General features: G+C 37.3%; 1 protein-coding gene across 2 annotated transcripts in view; it reads left to right on the top strand.

Annotated features, from left to right (window-relative positions):
* The window catches only part of LOC107687864 (SH3 domain-binding protein 4-A), a 54,482-nt gene extending 32,240 nt beyond the window's left edge, over positions 1 to 22,242 (top strand). The window contains exons 2-5 of one of the 2 annotated variants that reach the window (XM_016485339.1): positions 3,826 to 4,018; positions 4,120 to 6,482; positions 20,766 to 20,954; positions 21,163 to 22,242. In XM_016485339.1, coding sequence (XP_016340825.1) covers positions 3,898 to 4,018; positions 4,120 to 6,482; positions 20,766 to 20,954; positions 21,163 to 21,387 — 2,898 coding nt within the window. In that variant the 5' untranslated portion in view covers positions 3,826 to 3,897 and the 3' untranslated portion in view covers positions 21,388 to 22,242. Of the gene's footprint in view, positions 1 to 3,822; positions 4,019 to 4,119; positions 6,483 to 20,765; positions 20,955 to 21,162 lie in introns of both variants that reach the window. The other variant, XM_016485338.1, reaches the window with a different exon arrangement.
* The last annotated feature ends 560 nt before the right edge of the window (positions 22,243 to 22,802 follow it).

Genomic DNA, 22,802 nt, shown 5'->3' with positions numbered 1-22,802 from the left:
GCTGCTGTGTAAAGACTATAAATGGACATTACAAGCATTACAATAATGATATTTTATACCTAAAATAATACTCAACCATTTCCTGCATCCTGCTGTACTTCCCTGAATAAGTCTTTAAAGGTGTTGTAGGCTAATAAGTCGTTCTGAGTAATACATTGAAAAAGCTCCCACCTGTATATGACTAAACAAAATAACATGTAGTTTACTTGAGGTTCTGTTATAAATGTGTTTATTAGAAACATTAATTTAAATGAATTAATTATGCAAAAAATTGTTTTATTTATCATTATTGTAATGCTTGTAATGTCCATTTATAGTCTGGAATACTATGGCGTCCGAACGCCATACGCTTCATAAATTTCTCTGTTCACGCTCCACTTCATCTGCCAGTGAATTCAACGATCTTATCAGATCTCCAGCCGCCATGTTTCAAACGATCCAAACGTACCACGCTTCCGCCAATCCCTGCCTTGAAGCAAGAGGGTGGGCAGGGTGGGCGTGGTCAGCTCGAAATGCATTTTCAAATTGAATTTTGCTACAAATATCCCAGAAGAAAATGATGAAAATGCAATCCTACATTTACATATTAAGACTACTGTTGGAAATGGCAAATGTAAATTATATAATTTAATTTTCATTTTACTTTTGCACCAAACTGCACGTATGGGTAATGGAAAATGTAAATTTAAATACAGAAATACAATGCCATTTTGAATATTGCATTGCCATTTTGCATATTGCATTTTAAATTGAATTTCGCTACCTATATGCTTCCATAAAAAAGCAGACTGGTAATTAATATTGCTATTTAAATATGACAGGCTCGTAACTCCTAAGACATGGGAAATACAGTTGCAAATGGACTTTGCTTTTTCATTTGAAATTTGGCAGTCACTGTGCGTTCGCGAAAGCGAAAATGCAAATGGTAATGCAGGATTTTCAATTGCATTTGGATTATGTCACAATTTATGCATCCACATATGGAAAACGCAATTGAAAATACAATTTGCAATTCCATTTGAAAATTGTCCGGAATATCGTTCCATACCAGATTGAGTGGATTCCCTAGTTAAATGACTGGATATTTCCTACAACATTTTGTCAAACAACTGTAAGTGTGACTGCACATTTCAACTGCTATTCATAATGCATTGCCACAAGGAGCACTTTACCAGCAATTTGAATATACCATTAATCTACGATTGTTTTTTTGGCTTCAGCAATTTGAATAGAATTTTGCTAAGCTAAACTAGGCATGTTTATAGCTAGCTACTTGAACAACATTGCGTCTTGTTAAGTACGAGGGCCTGTTACCACCAAAAAATATGCAAAAGCATTCGTTCAACATGTCTAATGATATCGCACACTTACGATTTGAAGCTGAGGTTGACAGATCAATGACTAAATAGCTTTATCACTGGAGTCCGTGAAAATAGACACTAAAGAGGATGGGGGATACAGAGTGTTTACGGGAAGGAGACACTAGTCTTCCGTCTTTGGGGTGCCCCAGGTGCTGTTATCAGAAACCATGATTACATCCTTGTCAGACCTCTAGGTTTCTAATCCATCAATTGCTCTTCCTCTGCCTCCTAATACCACCATTGACACATCCAACCGTGCCAGTGATGATTTCGTCGAGTTTAAAATGAGACCTTATTTTTTAGGTGCTCCTGGTGTTAGAAAAACCATAGACCTTGAAGCACTTACCCAGAGATAGAGCTGATAGAGCCGAGGGAGCTCAGTGCTGTAATTTTACAATTTCATTTTTTCCATAAATGCACTTTCTCCAACTGCTGATAGCCTGAATTATGAATAAAATAAAAGCATGTACCACCAAGTGGTATTGCTGACCTACTTCAGCATCTATTAAATGTAGATAAAAGAAATGGACATTTAAAAGGGAATAAATCCTTCCACGAGTCTTTTGTGTGAAAGGCTTTTAAAACATACATGCCAAAGATGCTTACCTCCTTTTGAAGGGTTCATCATCAAGCCTTTAAGTAGCAGACATGAAAGGTCCTTCCAAGGCCTTCATCTTCTAAGTCTTCATCTTAGAGTCTTCTAAAAAATTTTCCACAACAAAACTGCATTGCATTCATCTAAGTACAGCTTTTCTGTACAGAGACACTCTCATGTCATTTCAAACCTCATTTAGGGAATCCTATGTTAAATTGTTGTGTAGAAATTAAATTATTATCAGCTACTCTGTTACTTGGCCCTTTGGTCTTGTTTGAGATTCGTTTCATGCTTCTGTGATTATTTAGTCCAACTAATTATAGCTTGTTTTACATCTCTGTGTTGTTTTGCATGTCTGTCACGTCAAGCGCAGATTAATAGCGCTCATCGTCTCAGACAGAAGTTGAGGCAATCATGCATGGAAATTGAGTCTGTTTCCTCCCCCCCCAAAGCCAAACTGTTGCTCACCTTAAGAGAGCATAAATCATAACAGAAAAAAATAGCACCTCTAATCCACAACAAGGTGCAAAAATTGATCATTTTATAAACCGCTACAGGAGTTTGCAAAAAGTTGGTGCTTTTTTCTTCTTCTAAATGGAACCATGCTGACACAAAAAGTAATATATTCACTTTTAGGATGGTATTTATTCATATTCATCACCCAGTGGGTGTTTTAGTTTGTTTAATTGATGGAACCCCTGCTGCACCATATGCATGTGATTTTTAGTTCAAGATGTCCTTTGATATGCTTTGATATCTTTCTTTTAGGACCCGGCAAATCAAACGCTCTAACCGTGATAAAAGACAGTTTCATCCAGATATCAGGTCTATAAATTACAAGCAGATTTTACATTGTTGTTGTTTCCAGCAGAGAGAGATACCTTAGATTTATTCATTTTGTAAATGACAATTTTATTACCATGTTTGTGATAGTGTGACTTTCAGTCTAAAGTAAATGTGCACACTGTGTGATAACACTGATCCATAAAGCCTTATGCAGCTTTAAAGCTACAGTAAATACCTTTTTGTGCTTAAGTAAATTATAGTGTATTTTACTGAAACAATATTCAAGATGAAATCAAATGTGGGAAAAGAGGGATTAGTGACTGTAGCAAAAAAAGAAATGTCTCAGAAATGCAGCAAGGCATTAAATTTTGATAAAAGTGGTGTTTTTGTTGTTTGGAGCAACATACACAAGAAGACCAGGAATGTGCATTAAGTAAATTAGGTACATTTTCATTTCATGCTATCTTTATGTTTTGTTAGCAGTGAGATGTCACTAAGAAGTTTTTTTTTTAGAGATTAAGTAAAGTAAAAGTGAAGGTCATAGATGGAACACATGGATATTTCAGAAGATGACAGCACCTTGATATGGCTGAAGATGCCTTAATGATTGTAGTAACCTCTGATGAATTTTGCCTAATTGTCATCCCTTGGTCATATATTTCTTCAGTTAAGCTTAGTTTTGACAACAGTGAATGTTATCAAATTAACAAAGAGCATTATTCATACTTGAGACGTTCAGAATTTACCAGCATCTGGAAATAGCTTTTCTTGACTTCTAAGCCAACAGATTCTGACTCAACTTCTAAATAGACAACAATGCGTAAACCTCTTCCAAGACAGATTAAAAGTAATCAACTTTAAAGATCTCTTAATCTCATGCAGTACATTTGAGTTACATCTTGTCCCAGTTTGTCCCTTTAGCTATACCACACTAATCTCTAGCTACAATCTCTCTGAAGAGTTTTGCCTTAATGATCCAATAATCTGATTGCAGCGTGTCTCATTATTCTCAGTGTGTCAAGCGTTTGTCCTGCCACACAAAGCTAATCAAGACTGTCCCTGTCATTTTTGTTTTCCCAGCAGGAAAAAATGGAAAACTGCCAGTGTTTGATTGTCAGGTTTGGAGCAATGGTGAAATAGCGTAACCAATGCAAGATGGCCGCCCACAGGATCAGAATAACCAACAACAACAATGTGCTCCCTAGATGTAAATCAGAGGGCACTCTTATTGACCTTGATGAGGGAGTGACTGAGGCGAGTCTCATAGATGTCAAAGGTCAGTTTATTGTACTGCAAATAAACTAAGAAAGCATTTGATTTGGTTATGCCATATGCATTACAAATTAGTAATTCTTATTAATATGTTTCTCTCTACAGTGCCTTCTCCCAGTGCCTTGCGTTTGGCCCCCTCAACATCATTTGGAACTGCACGGGAAGTGGTCGCCATAAAGGATTATTGTCCATCCAGTTTTACCACTCTAAAGTTCTCCAAAGGGGATCATCTCTATGTGCTGGACACATCTGGTGGGGAATGGTGGTACGCCCACAACAACCGAGAAATGGGATACATCCCTTCGACGTACGTCCAGCCGATAAACTATAGGAACTCATCTTTAAGTGACAGTGGGATGATTGACAATCTTGGGGACTGCTCGGAGGAGGGAGCAAAAGAGCTGGACCTGCTGGGGGAGTGGACTGGAATGTCGCTGAAGCCCTCCCTGCCTTATGACAACAACAACCCCTTCTCCATGCTCTCCTCAACCAACCCATTCCTAAATGGGTCCATGGATGATGTTCTTGATCAGAACAGCAATGAGAAGGTGAACCAATGCAACAGCATGGATTTGCTTTTGTTTGACTTGCCTTCAGCCCCCATCTCCACCACCAGCAACACAAAAGGGTACAGCAATAGTGTCTTTGATGGAACATCCACCAGCGCTGATTTTGAAGCCTTGCAGATGATTCGCAAGGACAATCCCTTTTTTCGAAGCAAGAGATCTTACAGTTTATCAGAGTTATCTATCTTACAATCTCAGTCAAATCCTCCATTGCCTTCGTCAGGGTTTTTTACAGGGCTTAAAGCTCCCTCACCGGAGCAGTTTCAGAACAGAGAGGACTTTAGGACAGCATGGCTAAACCACCGAAAGTTGGCACGATCTTGCCATGACCTTGAGTCCCTTGGGCAGAACCCAGGCTGGGGTCAAACACAACCAGTAGAGACCAACATTGTTTGCAAATTGGACAGCTGTGGAGGGGCAGTCCAGCTACCAGATACGAATATCAGTATTCATGTTCCTGAAGGCCATGTTGCAGAGGGAGACACTCAACAAATCTCTATGAAGGCTCTACTAGATCCTCCCTTGGAGCTAAACAATGACAGATGCTCGACTGTCAGTCCAGTGGTTGAAATCAAACTGAGCAACATGGAGATAAAGTCATTCATTACCTTAGAGATGAAGGTATCCGTTGCAACTAGGACAGAAAGTCAAATGGCGGAGGTTTTGTGTGTAAGAAGTGATTGCAAAGAGGGTCCTTACTCTCCTGTTCCACAAGCTTACATTTATGGTGATACAATTCAGGTTCAGCTGGACAACTTGGAGCCCTGCATGTATGTAGCAGTTATTGTCCAGACCCAACATATTTCCTTAAATTCAACTGTTTGGGATCATATGATGAAGAAAGTTACACTGGGTCTCTATGGGCCCAAACACATTCATCCATCTTTTAAGACTGTGGTGGCAATTTTTGGCCATGACTGTGCCCCCAAGACTCTTCTAGTTAGTGAAGTTGGGAAACAAGCAAAGTCTGCCCCTCCTGTTGCCCTACAACTGTGGGGGAAGCACCAATTTATCCTTGGCAGACCACAGGACTTGCAGATAGGCATGTACTCCAACATGTCAAATTATGAGGTCAAGGCAAATGATCAGGCTAGGGTTGTTCGTGGGTTTCAGATCAAACTAGGCAAGGTGAGTCGGCTCATCTACATGATTACGTCTCGGAATGCAGATGAGATTTCTGACTTCACGTTACGTGTCCAGGTAAAAGATGATCAGGATTGCATCCTTGCACAATTTTGCGTTCAGACACCACAGCCGCCGCCTAAAACTGGGATACGGAACAACGGCCAGAGGCGATTCCTAAAGAAAAAGGAAGTTGATAAAATAATTTTGTCTCCTCTGGCCATCACCACCAAATACCCACAGTTTCAAGAGCGCTGCATTACCAACTTGAAATTTGGCAAACTGATCAAGACAGTTATCAGACAGACCAAGAATCAGTACTTGCTGGAATATAAAAAAGGGGATATTATTGCCCTACTCAGTGAGGAGAAGATCAAACTCAAAGGACAATTATGGACCAAAGAGTGGTACATTGGATACTATCAGGGAAAGATTGGGCTTGTACATGTAAAAAATGTGCTTGTCTTGGGAAAGGTCAAGCCTATTTACTTTTGTGGGCCAGATCTTACAACCACAATGCTGATGGAACAAATCCTGAAGCCCTGCAAATTTCTCACTTACATTTACGCCTCTGTGAGGACAATACTTATGGAAAATCTGGGAAACTGGCGAGCATTTGCTGATGCTCTGGGCTATGTGAATCTTCCTTTGACATATTTTTGCAGAGCAGAGCTGGATAGTGAGCCAGAGAGGGTTGCCTCAGTGCTGGAGAAACTAAAGGAAGATTGCCTCAACATGGAGACCAAGGAGAAAAAATCTTTTCAGAAGGAGCTTATGATGGTAAACTTCTGTGTGTGTGTGTGTGTGTGTGTGTGTGTGTGTGTGTGTATATATATACAGTATCTGTGTGTGTGTGTGTGTGTGTGTGTGTGTGTGTGTGTGTGTGTTGGTTTGTCTGAACCGCATAGTTTGAAAACTATTGTGGTTGTGTTTGCTTTTTGAATGCAGTAGATGCCCCTGTTATAAATGGATAACTATTAGAAATTTGTCCACAAAGTATTTGATTTAAACCCGTTTTTATGCAGTCCTGCTTATCTGCATTTTCTCTTAATAATGCTTGGGGCTAATTCTGATGAGAGTGCACTTAGCTGCTCTCTGCTGCCTTTCTTATCTGTACAGCTGTGGAAACCTGCAAGTACAGCAGCCAAAACCCTGCTTGGCTCAGTCGAATTCTGACTGAAAGAAAGATTGCTCTTGTATTAGTTTTTTATCACTGGGCACAGGATGTCCAGGGCTGGTAATGTACAAGCTGCCTCTGTTTAATCTACACAATGTCCAGCAATATAAACTCTTTGGAGTCCTTAAAGGATTAGCTGATCTAAAAATGAAAATTCTGTCATCTTTTACTCACCCCTTTTGCTCATGTTGTTCCAAACCTTTATGGCTTTCTTAAATGTCAACTTAAATGTTGCTCATTGTATGGCTTTAGAAGACTGCATATGGAAATTTTTTATGATATGAAAGGCCTCAGCCCTTCACTTTTATTATATTGAAAAGAAAATAAGTTACGCTTGATTGGAACGACATGAATGGGTGATTTTTGGGTGAACTACTCCTTTGACTCAACCACACTATTGTTGACAGAAACACAATATTGGGAAAGAACACTGAACACAGGAAAAGCACAGCAGAGAATATTGAGAGTGTAGCTATTTCTACCTTACATACTCTTTCTACTAGCATGGACCGTTATCCCATTTATAAGTAAACAGGTTAGCGCCCCACTTCTGTCAGTTCAGGGCTTGCAGATCTGAGGAGACGGTGCATGTAGAAAGATATGTGTTATCACTTGTTCAGGCTGGATAGTAAGAGAGAGGAAAGATGTAATAATTCCAGTCTTATCTTTAGCAAAACGTTAGCTTTATCTTATCTTGGATAAACAATACAAATGACATTTTTGCTACATTGCTGGGTATTTTTAAAAGTCCAAATGGGGATTCTGACTAATCCCTGACCTCAGTGTAAGAGTGATATATCCCTGACTGGAATCGCCGTTTTATCTTTCCTTTCACAACAGGCAGAGCTTTTGTTCAATTTAAATTATTCAAGACTTGAGTGGGTGGTAAGCATCTGTTACAGGGTGTAACACCTTAGCAATCGTTCTCATCTCTTTCACAGTGTTTCTGTATATTTCTCCTTGCTGAGAGGGAGCTTCATCTTTGTTTCCCCGCCGTGCTTCAAGTGCTGACACATTCATCAAGTAGAGATGAGGCTATTATTCCCAAGGCCTGACGTCATAGGATAGCCGCTTGTCTTTTGTGGGAGTGAATCGATTTTGAAATTGCAGCCTGTAGTCCCTGATGGACACACGGCCTTTCCTTGCCTCTCTCTTGCTATTATTTAGCGATTTGTCTTTTTGAGTTTGGTAATTACACCCAATGCTTCTGAGCCTGGTGACATTTTGAGTTGTGCAGACAATGAGATGGAAGATATTTTGCTCAGCATTAAGTCTGACAGGCCAGCTATTAAGCATAGCATAGCAATTTATAGGTCTTTCAAGTTAATACCCGTCTGTATTGTGATTTAACAATTCTGTATGCTGCCTTAGTATCCTCATTTACAGTTAGCATTCCACACACGCAAATGTGCTTAGCCTAAATCCATAAATATATGACTTTTCCTATTAAGGCAAGTTTTATCAAGTCATAAATGGCAGCTTGCCACCTTTACTCAGCAAGTGGTGCATTTTCAAAGCTAGGTGGTTGGCCAGGCATTCTGGAAGCTTCCAAAGACTGAAAGAGCTTGGCAGCTGCCTCAGCCGTATCCAAACACTTCTAAAATAAAACCAAACAGCATGGGGGCACTCCAAGGCCATCAGGCTAGTAAAGAAAACAAGCTAAACTGAGCCATTTTAATGTGCTTGGTTTAAATATTTGCAGTGGGCAGAACTGGGGTTATCGCCAGCTAACAGTGAGCCAACTTTTTTGGGGGTTTGCTGCGGCTTATTTTGTGTAAATGTCACTATAGTCGCATAGCCAATGCGTTTTGTTGTAAGATAGCTTATTTATATTTGTTTGTAGTAAAATTACAGAGGAGCTCTGTAATCTCTAGATATTTCTAAAACCGATTAGGTGTATTTTATCTCAATTTGCTGACAGAAAGCTGACAGTTTTGTCTCTCCGTCTGGTTTAAACTGTCCGTCTCTGCCCCTAAGGGTTAAATAATGCATTTATAAGAGATTTCCAACAGATTTTGCCTGAGGACTGTCAGAGCCCTGACATTTTTCTCAAATAGCCATGGTGTGGTGGGACACATTTTACATGCTTCTTTAGAAATCAATGTGAAACATGACCTTCACCTCTCCCTGCCCTCTGGCAGCATAGCTAAAATTTGTTATTTTTCTGACTCTTCGATCCTAACCGCAACAATTTTGACTCATTTTACAGTCATTATTGTAAGTGGAAGTAGTATATCGACACTTTATGTGGCTGCTACTGTATTCATCAGTATCGTGTAGCTCTATTGAGTTTCAAAGGGAAAAGCTGAGACTTCTCACTCTCTCTCTCACCTACTTGCATTCTAATTTGCATACTATCTGTTCTAAATAGTATGCAGGTTTAGAATTTGCAGATTCTAAAGGATAGTATGTTAAAATGATATCAGCAAGGGGCCCATGTGAGCCCATACATCTTTGGATGCTTTTTTTTTCTTGCACAACAAAATAAAGAGCTTGTGATTAATGTATGAACTTCTAAGTTAAGAAATATTGAATATTAAAGATAGATTAAATTAAAGCTAGATGATAGAATGTTTAAATATTAAAGGGGTCATGAGACTTTAGTCTTTGCAACTTTACAGATCTTCTTTATGCACCAAGAGCTTGTAACCCTCCAAAGAGAAAGGAAAATTTTAAATTGCATCATATGACCCCTTTAACACTGAAGCTGTGTTAGATTTCATGTATATACACACATTTCTAGCAATATTTGATTAGCATCTAGTTAAACGTATTTCTTTTAAGAAACTTTAAGAAATAATGAAAATTAAAGGAATTTATTTAAATGTTAGAAGTTTTGTTAGATTTTAGCTAGATGCATGCTAGAAATGTGTAATTGTCTAAGTTATATTGAAGGCAATTGGCTTTTTAGCTAGAAACTAATGTTCAGATCTGTTCTGAGTGTTAGCATCTAGCAAATTTAAATGTCAAAATACTAGCATACTAGCTTGAGTTGCTTACGTCAATTAAGTTTGTCTCATAGCTCAAATGTGTTAACATGGCCAATCAGTATTCATCACAGTAACCTTTTCAGAACCGTATTTCAAGACTTTGACTTATGCTAACCAAACCACAGCATGAATGAATTGAAATCAATTGGAATTATTGCTAAAATTAATCAGAATATTATCAAGACCTTCCGTAATAAATAACATCTCACAGCTGAGATCAAGCCGGTTTTGTTGACAAAGGTCATTCATTTCCTACAGTTATTTTTCCCTCTGCACAGTGAGTTTTGACAGCAGACATTTGCCATCAATTTATTTCCTTAACCCTCCAGACAACAAGCCACGTTTACCTCACAGCTCTCAGTCAGGGCTGTCTGATCTGGTGTCTTGTGGTGCCAGCGGTGGATCTTGGCAGGTCTAATCTATCTGATGATGGGGGAAACCAGGTGATGGGAGGATGCCAAGGGAGGCCAGTATAAATCCAGCAGCTATGATTAGTTTTCCACGGCATGATAGATTCTGTGATGGATCACTTGGTAATTGAACGTTTGAGATATCATCCCATCACTCCCTGAAATTAAAGTTAATGGGAGTGAGTCAGTTGCAAATATGGGAAGATATGGGAAGATGATATTTTGAAATGATCGAGTTGCAGTATAAATATTTTCTTGTTATGAAAATATCAGGGACTTTTAAATTGTTTTTCCAGACCTGAAAAAAATGATTACAAATGTAAAAGTAATAGAGATTTCAGTGACACTTTACAATAAGGTCCCATTGTTTAATGTTAGTTAATGCTCATTGTTAGTCAATTTTAGTGAATGCAATTCTTTTGTTACAGTATTTATTTATCTTTGTTAATGTTAGTTAATAAAATTATAACTTTTAATTGTTAGGTAAAGTTAGCTCGGGTCTGTTAACTAATGTTTAACAGATACCACTTTTTATAAATGTATTAGTAAGTGATGAAGTCAACGTTAACTGAGAATAATAAATACTTAAGAATTATTTTTAATTCATGTTAATTAATGTATGGTACCTTATTGTAAACTGTTACTAAATTTCTGTAGAAAATACAATCCAAAAGTCTGGGATCGCTGTTGAAAATTTTGCATTTTTCTAATGTAATTCAGATGTATTCATTACAGATTATATTAATGGCAACATTTGGGATTCTGACATTATGGTAATCTAACATTTTCTCTAACAAAAATCCCCAAACTTTATTTTCTTATTTAAATAAGATTTTGAATGAGATATAAAATCTGATCTAATATATTTTCTGTTCTTGCCTTAAAAATCTTGCTTGACTGCTGTGGTCACCATTTACGTTTATTATACCGAAAAAATATCTCCTTTTGTGCTCCACAAAAGAAAGTAAGTCATACAGAAATACATTAAGGGTAAGTGATGAATTGTCATTTTTTTGGATGAACTATTCCTGTAATATGTTGGCCAGAATGCAGAACAAATCTGATATTATACATTCTCCTGCACAAGAAAAAAAGCCTTTCAACTACAAAATAAAAACTTGGCTCATTATTCTTGTCACTAGAGAGATAGAAAATCCTTGGCGGGTTCATTTTATGCAGTTTTACAACTAAGAAAGAAAATCTTTCGTCTTCCTCCCACTCATCAGCTTGCCTTCCCCCCTACTGTTTCTTTTCTTTCTATCTTTTTTGCTTCCCATCTCTCGCTAAACTACCGAAACGCAGGAAGCCACAGCAGGCATCTAAACTGTAGAAAACAAGATGCCACCGTTCCTAAACTCACAGGGCAATTTAATCTGTCCATCATTCCTGTCAGGTTGTCTCCGGGGAAAGTGGACTATATTGTGCCGAGGGCGAGCGGCGCGGCAATCCCATTTGAGAGCATGTCTCTTATACTCAACCATTCAGCCGCTATTCTGACACCCTTAATGGGTTTTTCTTAGTGATTGGAACTTTCCTGTAAAATCTGAAATTGGTTTCAATGCCACTTTCAGGCCTGAAACCCTGAGGACCAGTTTGTTGTGTTATAGTAAGTTTCGCTCAGAACTTAAAGGCTACTTCAGTCATTGACGTGGTGTTTTCATTCATGAAACTAAACTGGAGATTCTTATCGGATGTAGTTTGTGATTAAATCTGACAGAACAAGTCTGTGAGAAGTCCAGCCAAGTCCTTGAGGCTTTTAAAGTGAGTTAGAGTTAGCAAACATGGCTAAATATATTTGGATTAGCATGCTAGCATACTTTGCATGCGGTGTAGAGCATTTTAGCATTCCAGTGTGTGCAGAATATCAGTGCAAACAGATGTTTATATGACAGAAATAATAGTTGTATGCTATTCCATATCCAGTGATAGACATTGATTTTAGCATATCAGTGCATTATGGGTAATCGTTTAAGTATGTGTAGTAAGTGCATAGTAGGGGTGGGTGCAGGGACGCGGGAAGTAGGGGTGCTGAGGGGGCTGCAGCACCCCCTTTCACATGGTTGCAAATGCAACGCCAAGTTTGTTCATTTTAATTTATTAATTTCTCTGAAATGTAAATTGTATGTGGGCTATAATAAACCCATGTTTATCTTTATAAACATGATTAATTTTACTTGTGATGTTTTCTATATGGGATGATTAGCCTAATCCTCATGAACACGTGACGATGGGCGCGTGGTATCAGACATGAACTATACATAATGCGAACAAGATTAACTTTAATACAAGGAGATAATGGCGCAAAAGCGAATTTCAGATTTTTTTAAATGCCCATCCCAGCAAAAACTTTCCAAAATCGGCATCCAACACCAGCCCCAGCACCGACGTCAGTGAACAAGCTCCAAGACAAGTAAGCCTAGCGGACCCAGCCCAACCCCCGAGATTGATCAGATAATTTCGATAATTTAAAAAATGTGATATGCAGTCAAATTTCCCAGTGTGTATATGCCACTTAAACGAGTGTTCATATCGACGCACTTGTAGTGCTTTGTGGAGTTGTCAAATGAGGTGAACCCCCCCTCCCCACGCCCCCCTTTCATTTCACCCAACACGGACACACACAGCACCCCCAACCGAAAACATCTTACCGCACCCCTGGGTGGGTGAAATTACCAAAATCTTATGTCATGATATGAGTAATTGTATTCCCTGTTAACGATATGCATCACAATATATGGTTATTTTTGCTTGAAATAAGGTCTTTATGAAATAAAAAATGTTGGTACCATAGAAATGTCATAATTCTTGTCACAAGTTTAAATATCACAACAAACTAATACTATATAAAAAAAAACTCACTGAGTAATCAGTCAGCGATTAAATAAGAATGAGAAACTTTTAAACTTAATTACAAGCAATAGGAAAAAAAACTACAGTAGAACAAATAAATAAGAAATCCTACATACATTGTATAAAGTAATCAAATGCATGTTCTTCTGCATATTCTTCATTGTGTAAATTAAATATATATTTCTTATTCAAGTTACAAAAGTGATTTAGTCAAGAGCAGTGAAAAATTTTCTCTCTTTTGATGTTTGATTAACATAAATGACAGACAGCAGGAATATTAGACTGCTGTCACTTTAAGAGCTGCCTGGATCAAATATACTGTTACACATGTGTTTTCTTTCTCAGCTGTTTGCTTCCATTTAAGACTAGGGCTGTTCAAATAATCGAATGTGATGATCATGCGCATTTTGTCAGTAAAGCCGGTACTGTGATTAGTAGTAATGCGCATGATCATCTCATTCGATTATTTGCACAGCCCTTCTTAAGACCTAAATGACTGTGTTTACAAGGACACTTGCAAAGACATTTTGACATACAAGTGTGTGCATTTTACCGTTCAAGTCCTATAAAGCGGCAAAAATAACTGTTCAATACTCCCGTGTTCTATGAGCACCATCTTCACGTGTGCAAAATGAGTTTTCTTTCACTGTTGATTGCATTTCAACAGCTTAAAATCCCTTGGTTTTTAAACTGCAATGCTTAAAAACATGTGCAAACGATATGTTTTCATGACCACGTAGAACAGCAATGTCACGTGAGCTTGTAACTGCGATAGAGACGATAATCAGAAATCTCTACCAGTATATCGCCCACCCTTTGTGCACAGTATGAGTTTTCTGTATGTATACAATACCCATACTATTATGTATGGATTTTAAAATATGTAAATTATTCATATACTAGTTTATTTTGTATAATATAATGTTATCATTTTATTTTGTAAGTATATACAGATTTTCTTTTTACTTGATCTCATTTCTTTATATTTATGAACCTTTGAATTTCACCTCAGATATTTACCTACATAACGACACCATTCCAAATCCAATCATCTTCCCGTTTGTGTATTGAAGCATCTTGATGAGCTTGGCATCTGAAGTCTGATGTTATGAGAGCTGTTTGCCTTTGGTAACACTCTGGTAGCGGCTGCTAGGCAGTTTATTCGGATGTCGCCATGCACAGATGGTTAAGTTTACACAGAGATCTGAGATTTGCTCTATTCCAAGTGTTCCAAAGTGGTTGCATTCTGGACAGGTGGGCCCCTGGCCTCCGGAATGTTCCGTGTTCTAATTTCGGAACATTCCTTTGTGATGGATAGGCACAAGAATTCTGATCATGCCTGAGGTCCCGTTCCTTCACGATTCATAATTTTCTTTATTAACCAGGTAATTCAGGAGGTATTCTGGTCCGATTGGATACGGCCGAAATGCTCTTGTTACGTTCTAGTCGCGCTCTGGTTGGGACTTTACATTCCTGTGAGTCTGGAATCTGGATAGGTATTCTGGTGAGGCGATGTTCTGCATTTTTCAAGTCAGATTTTAATCAAAAAGATGGATAGGAAGCCGTTCATGCTTTAGCAGACATCTAATTAAATTTTCATGTTAATTTTTCCCAAGTCTTCATACCAAAACATCCAATCAATTATGCTTTCATGTGACTTATTTTGGCTCTGACTACTCTATTAGTGGATACACTTTATGGTCTTGCCAGTAAAACAAACATTGTAGACTGAAACGTCGTTCCCATTGTTTATAGCGTTTAGGTCAGGGGTGGGCAAACTTGGCCCTTCCAGGCCACTTTCCTTCAAAGGTTAGCTCCAACCCTAATCAAACACACCTGAACCAGCTAATCATTGTCTTCAAGACTACTAGAAGGCTACAGGCAGGTGAGTCATATCAGGGTTGGATCAAATCTCTGCAGGAAAGTGGCCTGGAAGGGCCAAGTTTGCCCATCACTGGTTTAGGCTTACAAAGATGAAAAAGCTCAGGAAGTGAATACATAAATATAAGTCTATTCAGAGAGCGCCAGTTCACCAAACCATCTCTGGAAATAGACTCTTGACCCTGGGCTGACTAGATGCATTCAAACAGTAAATAAACCCATTTTAGAGCCAATTCTTTCTGACTTGGAGTAAAATACCATTGGGGACTCATTTATAAAGGGAATTGATATCAATTGTTCTTTGACAAGGAGAAAGTAATAAATAGCACCTACAGTTCTTCACATTACTGTTCAAATCCGGTCCTGTGTGGTCCAGCTCGGTTGTGGTAGTATTCCTGAACAAATGATTACTATGAACCAGTTTGTGAATTAAAACAAGCAGTGCAACCAGTGCTGTACGATTCCTGAAGGAATGACTCTTTTGAGGCAATTCTTTTTAGCGAATCAAAGACATACAGTGTGACTGACGTGTTCTGATTCTTGAGAAAATTATTTTCATTCTTTAGCGAATCGAAAACATACCATGCCAGCACTGTAGTTTGATTCCCAAACTAATGACTCTTTTGATTCTGATCTTTTTTTTTTTTTAAATCAAAACTTACAATGTAGCAAATTACACATTTTAACTTTTTGTTATTTTTGACTAAAAACAAACCACACAACCGGTGTAGTCTGAAGAAATCACTTTTATGAAATGATTCTTTTTAGCAACTCAAAGATATACAGTACATTGCAACTGATGTTGTAAAACCAGTTCTTATATTTCCAGGATCCACCTATTTTGATCCAGATCTTTTTAGTGAGTTAAAGCATGTAACAAACAGTGTAGTCAGATTTCCAAGCAGATGCCTCTCATAATCCAGTATTTTTTTTAGTGTATCAAAATCATAACCACAGTAACCAGTGTAGTTTAATTTTTAAACAAATGATTCTTATAAACCAATTATTTTTATCCAATCAAACTAAACAAAGTTCACCACCGTGGTTTGCTTCCCAAAATAATGACTCTTTTGAACCGGTTGATTTTAGTGATTCAAAATAAAAAGCACAACTGATATAGTCTGATTCTGGAAAGGAATGACTTTTAAGTCAAGTCAAGTCAAGTCACCTTTATTTATATAGCGCTTTTAACAATACAGATTGTGTCAAAGTCGCTGGATATTAAGTGTCCCCAACTAAGCAAGCCAGAGGCGACAGCGGCAAGGAACCAAAACTCCATCGGTGACACTTTTAAGAGGTGATCATTTTTAGAGAATCAAAGGCACATAAAACAACCAATGAAAATAAATTCCTTAAAGAATGATTCTTATGAACCAGTTGTTGTTGTTTTTTAGTGAATCAAAAACGTAAAGCATGACCTGTGTAATCCGATTCCTGAATAAATTATTCTTATGAACCAGTTCTTTCAGCAAATCACAAACATACACTTTATGAGCTGATTGTTTTATTTTAAATGAATCGAAAACACAACTATTCCCAAACTATTGATTTTTTTTTATCCAGATCTTGAATAAAAACATACAGTATAGCGTAAACGATGTTGTCCTCATACGCGCAACTGGTGTAGTCCAATTCCTCAAGCAATGTCTCTTTTGAGGCGATTCTTGTTAGCGAATAAAATACATAAATTGTGACCGGTGTAGTTAAATTCCCTAACAAATTACTCTTATGAACCAAAAATCTAAAATATACAGTCTGTAAATTCGAAGCAATCTTTTTTAGAAAGGTTTACTATATGTTGTAGAGGTTACATAAATACAATTGCATATTTGAAATCTTTGCAAGTAATTATCTGAAAGTCTCATCTGTCATTGATTAAAGGTTAGCTGGGATGTTGTTAGGAGAAGTAATGCAATGCTGTACATTTCTTGCAAACATTTATGCGAGGTGAGGCTTCCAACAATAAATTACAAAGCCATTTGGCAAGAAAGAAAATTACCCGCTGGGGCTGTTCGACTGAGCGTATTTTTCCCTCTAATGACCGTGACATTTTGCCATCTCATCCCAAATGTCAGGATTCAGCAGACCTCTTGGGTGCTTTCAACAAGAGTCTTCTCTTGGCCGAGAACACAGCGAGGGCATTTGCCTGGAAGATCAGGCGTGGATTGGCCCACAATCAAATTAAAGCGTGCTGAAAGAGAGATAGAGAAAGAAAGATTGAGAAAAGCTCAGAGAAATAAGGAATAGATGGAAATTGCTTTTCCAGAAAAGCATTACGGCATTCATACAAAAGACTATTTGCATCCTGTGGTGTCAGATACTGTAGGTCAAAAAATATGAAAAAATTATGCGCCAATTAAGTAAAGCAAAAAGAATATGTTTATAATTGGTTGCGTAGATTCGGTCAATAGAAGAAAAATACAAAAAGCCAAGGCAAAAAATCTGCACACCAAATGAAATGCAAAGTTCAAGGCCCTTTGAGCAAGAGTTTATTCCTGAAGATTTACATAGAGGTGACAACAAAAACTCAAGTGCACAAACAAAAAAGTGACTGTGCACACACATAAAAAAAAAGCAAAGTCAGTCCTGGCTGGACTAACTTTAGTGTTAAAAGAGTTTTTAAAAAATAAATAAAAATAAACAATTTTTATATATATATATATATATACAGGGTGCGATTTGTGAAAAAAGCAGAGGGGGGGGGTGCTTTTGAAAATTTCATGTCATGAAATGTTTTTAATACGACGGGAACTGTGTTTAACGTGATCACAATCTATTAAAAACATTGCAAGTTAGGCCTTAACTTCCCGTAGGGGAAGTTGTGGCCTAATGGTTAGAGAGTCGGACTCGTAACCTGACGGAAACTATTTAACGTGATCATAATCTATTAAAAACATTGCAAGTTAGGCCTGTTAATTGTAATTATTTCATTTCCATTATTCAAGCAACGAATAAATTATCTAGCTAGAGAAAGCGAGCAAAGAACACAGTATCAACGGAGCTTTTTGAAACTCCGAATCAGTTAAACCATTGAGTCGCAAAATGATTCACTGTTTCGAAGTGCTCCAATCGGATCGCGTATCGCGAATCATTCAATTCAGAACGGGACTTCAAAGTGCGAATCATTTGAGTTAGATCGGGACCTCGCTCCCCACCGGGGATAAAAATGAGTCAGCAGAGGCAGAGATGCATAAACCCCGTATATACAGTATATATTTCATTAATATGTATTTTTATATATTTTAATATTTATATATTTTTTAAAGTTAAATATAGTTGTATAAAAAGTATTGTGGTGCCTATTCAAAAATCCTGTTTTTAGCTTCTGTGGGCATTTTCTTGGCTTTTTTCCCCCCTCAGACTAAAGTACCTGTCATTTAGGTTTAGATTTACAGAAGCTTTCTGAAGTTGCGGTAAAGAATATTTATGCGTTCCTTAAACAAAAGATTCCACAGTGCTGCAGGGGAATTAATCTGAAGTCGCCTCACAGCTGTATCGCGCTTTTGAAGCCATACTCCCTTTTTTTCGGAAGTTTCCACCTCCCTCGTCTCACTTATATGTGTACAGTATCTCATAATGCAATGAAAAGGAAGTCATCAACTTTATTTACCCAACAGGGAGGCTGTTCTCGTGATTGTATACATCTTATCATCTCGCTGAAGTTCTCCCGTGGCTCTAGTTGTGCTTTTCTTTCCTCTCTTCCCTTCTTCGGCATCAAGCATGAAGGAGAATGGGGATTACCACTCCATTCTGCCGGACCCCAGAGGTCCCTTTTCATTCCAAACATGGCTGTGTTTGTGTGTGTGGCAGGAAACCGGGTCGGTCGGGTCCTTTGAAGGGTTCAGTCACTCATCCGTGCAGGCCACAGAGCAAAGACTACAAATTCCGAATGGGGATTACCACTCCATTCTGCCGGACCCCAGAGGTCCCTTTTCATTCCAAACATGGCTGTGTTTGTGTGTGTGGCAGGAAACCGGGTCGGTCGGGTCCTTTGAAGGGTTCAGTCACTCATCCGTGCAGGCCACAGAGCAAAGACTACAAATTCCTGACCTTGCGTTTTTTTTTTTTTATGTACCTTATCCATTCTTGCTTCATGACTGGATGGATTGTTGTTCTCCTGCCACACCTGTACATTTATTTTAAAACACATTTGACTTGGTATCAATCAGATTTCACTCCTGTGGGAGGTTAGATCACTTTCTATAATGTGAGTGCTGGGAGGAATGTGAGTGTGTGTGTTATTACTGGCTGTTTTTAACTTATCTGGTTTAATTTTAAGCTGTTTTGCATGAATATATATATGGTACTTAGTGTATTATATTTATTATATAGAAAACGTTTATGAATATTTAAAGTATAAAATATTACAATACAATTCTAAAATTAATATATTTATTATTTACACAGAAAAATAGGTAATACTGTTTAAAAGTTTGGGGTCAAAGTGACAGATCAAAAGACATTTATAATGTTACAAAATATTCATCAAAGAATCCTGAAGGAAATGTATCACAGTTTATCTTATTTACTTAGAAAAATAAAATGAATATACATTTATAATCTATTATAACGTATTTATGAAATTAATAATTTACACAGAAAAAAAATACAATAAAACTTTTAAAAGTATGGTGTTAGTAATATTTTTTTTAAAGAAATTAATACTTTTTTTTTTTTTTGCATTCAATTGATCAAAAGAAATTAATAATGTTAGAAAATATTTCTTTTGAACTTTTTATCTCAAAATCCTGAAAAAAAAACAGTTTCACTGTTTCCACAGAAATATTTAAAACAGCATAGCTGTTTTCAAATTTGATAATCAGAATGTTTCTTGAGCAGCAAATCAGCATATTAGAATGATTATTGAAGGATCATGTGACACTGAAGACTGGAGTAATGATGCTGAAAATTCAGTTTTGCATCACAGGAATAAATTACACTTTAAAATATAATAAAAGAGAAAACAGTTATTTTAAGTTGTAATAATAGTTTACAATATTATTGATTTTTTTTTTATCAAATAAATGCAGCCCTTAAGAGAAACATAAGAGAAATCCTACTGATCCTAAACTTTAGAAAAGTATTGTATGTGTTTATCATATAGTCTTATATGAAAAAATACTATGTTCCCAGTATATTATCCATTATTGCATTGTATATTTTGCAATATTTAATATATTAAAAATAAATTAAAGATTTTAATCTCAATTTCTCTGTTTAGAGTGAATTTGAAGGACATGAAAGAAAATATACAATTATTTATAATAAATGAATGGCAAGTCTGGCATACATGTAAAAACTGCTTCAAATTATATAGAAATTCAGTTACATGGTAAATAACCCATCAGGCCTATTTGTGTCAATACGTTATTGTCTATTATGGTGCTAGAAAGATCTCCAGTCATGTTTTGAAGACCTCAATATGCCACCCTATAGAAACAAGCTTCATCCTAATAACCGTTCTAATGAATCTCTTTAATGGTGTCATTATGAGATATAATGAACATTTTATGCAGGGCCAGAGGGCAGCAGTAATGTTAATGGTGTTGCTTGTGAAATATAAATTAAAAGACAAACGTTTAAGGTCAAGTGTGACTTAAAATATTAGTGAAATTGCAGTGCAATTTTTTTAACTTTGTGTGAAGCTGTTAAAGATTAAATTTTAGTCCAGCAAATGTACATTGTTGGCCTTTTTTGTTATTCTTGTATGTTTGTAGATGCTTTAAAAATGTTCCTCTTTCTGTCTCTTACTCAGGCTCTTTTGAAGATCGATTGTCAGGGCTTGGTGGCCCGACTCATAATGGACTTTGTGTTGCTGACGACGGCAGTGGAAGTGGCGCCTCGCTGGAGGGAACTCGCTGAAAAACTCGCCCACGTATCCAAGCAACAAATGGAGGCCTACGAGGCTCCACACAGAGACAAAACCGGGATGGTGGACAGTGAGGTGAGGACACAAAACGTCTCAGGTTACTTATGTAACCATGGTTCCCTGAGTAGGGGGTCACGACGAGGCGTTCCCCATAGCGACCCCTAGAGGACGCAATTCGAAGTTCCCATGAAAGGGAACCTCCTTTCATTATAGAAGAGTACAAGTTCATATTTGTGAATTCGATGAGATGATATAATCTCCATTTATCTGATCTCCATTTTAGGCCATGTGGAAACCAGCCTATGACTTCCTGTTGACGTGGGCTGCTCAGATCGGCGACAGTTACCGCGACGTCATCCACGAACTGCACATGGGCCTGGACCGGATGAAGAATCCAATCACCAAACGCTGGAAACACCTCACCGGCACGCTTATCCTTGTCAATTGCCTCGATTTGCTTCGAAGCTCTGCCTTTAGCCCCGCCCCTCAGGATGACTTCCCCATTTAGCTCCACCTCCTCACAATTCAGTTTCAACATCACCTCAGAAGACTGTACTGAACTTTTAATGGATGTACACTTTTCTACGTCACCATCAGCTGTGAGTTTACCTCAATCCAATAGCCGTGAGGACTTCCTGTACCCACCAACGTCCATATAAGGGCATGCGGAAAGCCAATAAAGCCAAAACACAGAATGTTTTAAGTGTAGCTATTTTTCAAGATTTCCGAAGGCATTTTTATCAGTTTTCTTCATTGCGATATCTATATTTTTTATACCAGATGGCACAAAGGAAATTTTTACAATCACTTTGGCATTTTTCAAGAACAGTTTTTTCCAGAAAAAAGCAGATTACATCTTTGTTCATTACTGAAAACGAAGGTCTATTTTGTGACTTCACATTTACCCATGTTTGTCTTGGTCTGGAGGTTCTGTATTTCGTTGCCAAATACTCAAGCCTTCCACATTTGTGATTTTAGTGAAGTTTTTCAAACTTCAGTTGCTTTGCACAAGAAGATGGATTACTAGAAACATGAAACACTACAAACTGGTTACATGAGAGGAAGGAGCATATGGCTTGTTAATGAGATGGTAAGTTCAGACTGTGGCCCATGTGTGTTATCCCTTCAAGCTTTTGCAAAATTTGCGAAGTTTGCATTTGTGAGACCAGATATCGCACCATGTACTAGCTAGGTATTAAATTGCAGTGTTGCTTTGGTTTCAATTGTGAGTCATTCATTCAGTGTTTTTGTCAAGTAAAAACAAATGCAGTCAGATGAATAAATTAACAGATCATAGCGTGATTTTATTTATGTCTATGATGATTTTTTTGTTCTACATTTGCATTTTTTGTACCTACAGTTTTTCCACTTTTAGACTTTTATGTTCTTTTAAAAGAGCTTTTTTCGCCCCCTTTTTTTTTGGGTTTTGAATAATAATCATTTATTTTATGTCCTGTACATGTCAAGGAGATTTTGTGCTGTTTTTTGGAACAGCATGTAGGGAAAAGTGAATCTATTTAAAATATATATTCTGTGATATAGAGTTCTGTCACATTCATAACTTGTTTTTGTGTTAGCTCTTTGAGATGTTTGAAGTAACTGTTTGAAAAGTTATAATTCACACATTGTCTTAGTCGCAGCCAAATGTTTAGCAAGAAAACAAATTAAACATGCTGTGCCATGTTGTTCCCATGGATTCAATAAAGCAGCTGTAAATTTAAAGTACCTTGTTAGATTTCAGTTCTGTCTTTATTTTGACTATTTCTATATTTGACTATTTGTCTCACAATTATGAATTCATTTCAAGTTATCACTCCATTCTTATTGCAACTATGAACTATTTCTAATTATTGCAACTTTCTCAAAAGTGCAACTTTATATCTGATAATTGTGACTATTTCTTGTTATTGAGTCTATTTCTCA

This window comes from Sinocyclocheilus anshuiensis, unplaced genomic scaffold, assembly GCF_001515605.1.
Source record: "Sinocyclocheilus anshuiensis isolate Anshui unplaced genomic scaffold, SAMN03320099.WGS_v1.1 scaffold273, whole genome shotgun sequence".
NCBI classification, from domain to species: Eukaryota; Metazoa; Chordata; class Actinopteri; order Cypriniformes; family Cyprinidae; genus Sinocyclocheilus; species Sinocyclocheilus anshuiensis.
This window is presented reverse-complemented; position numbering and strand designations above follow the sequence as displayed.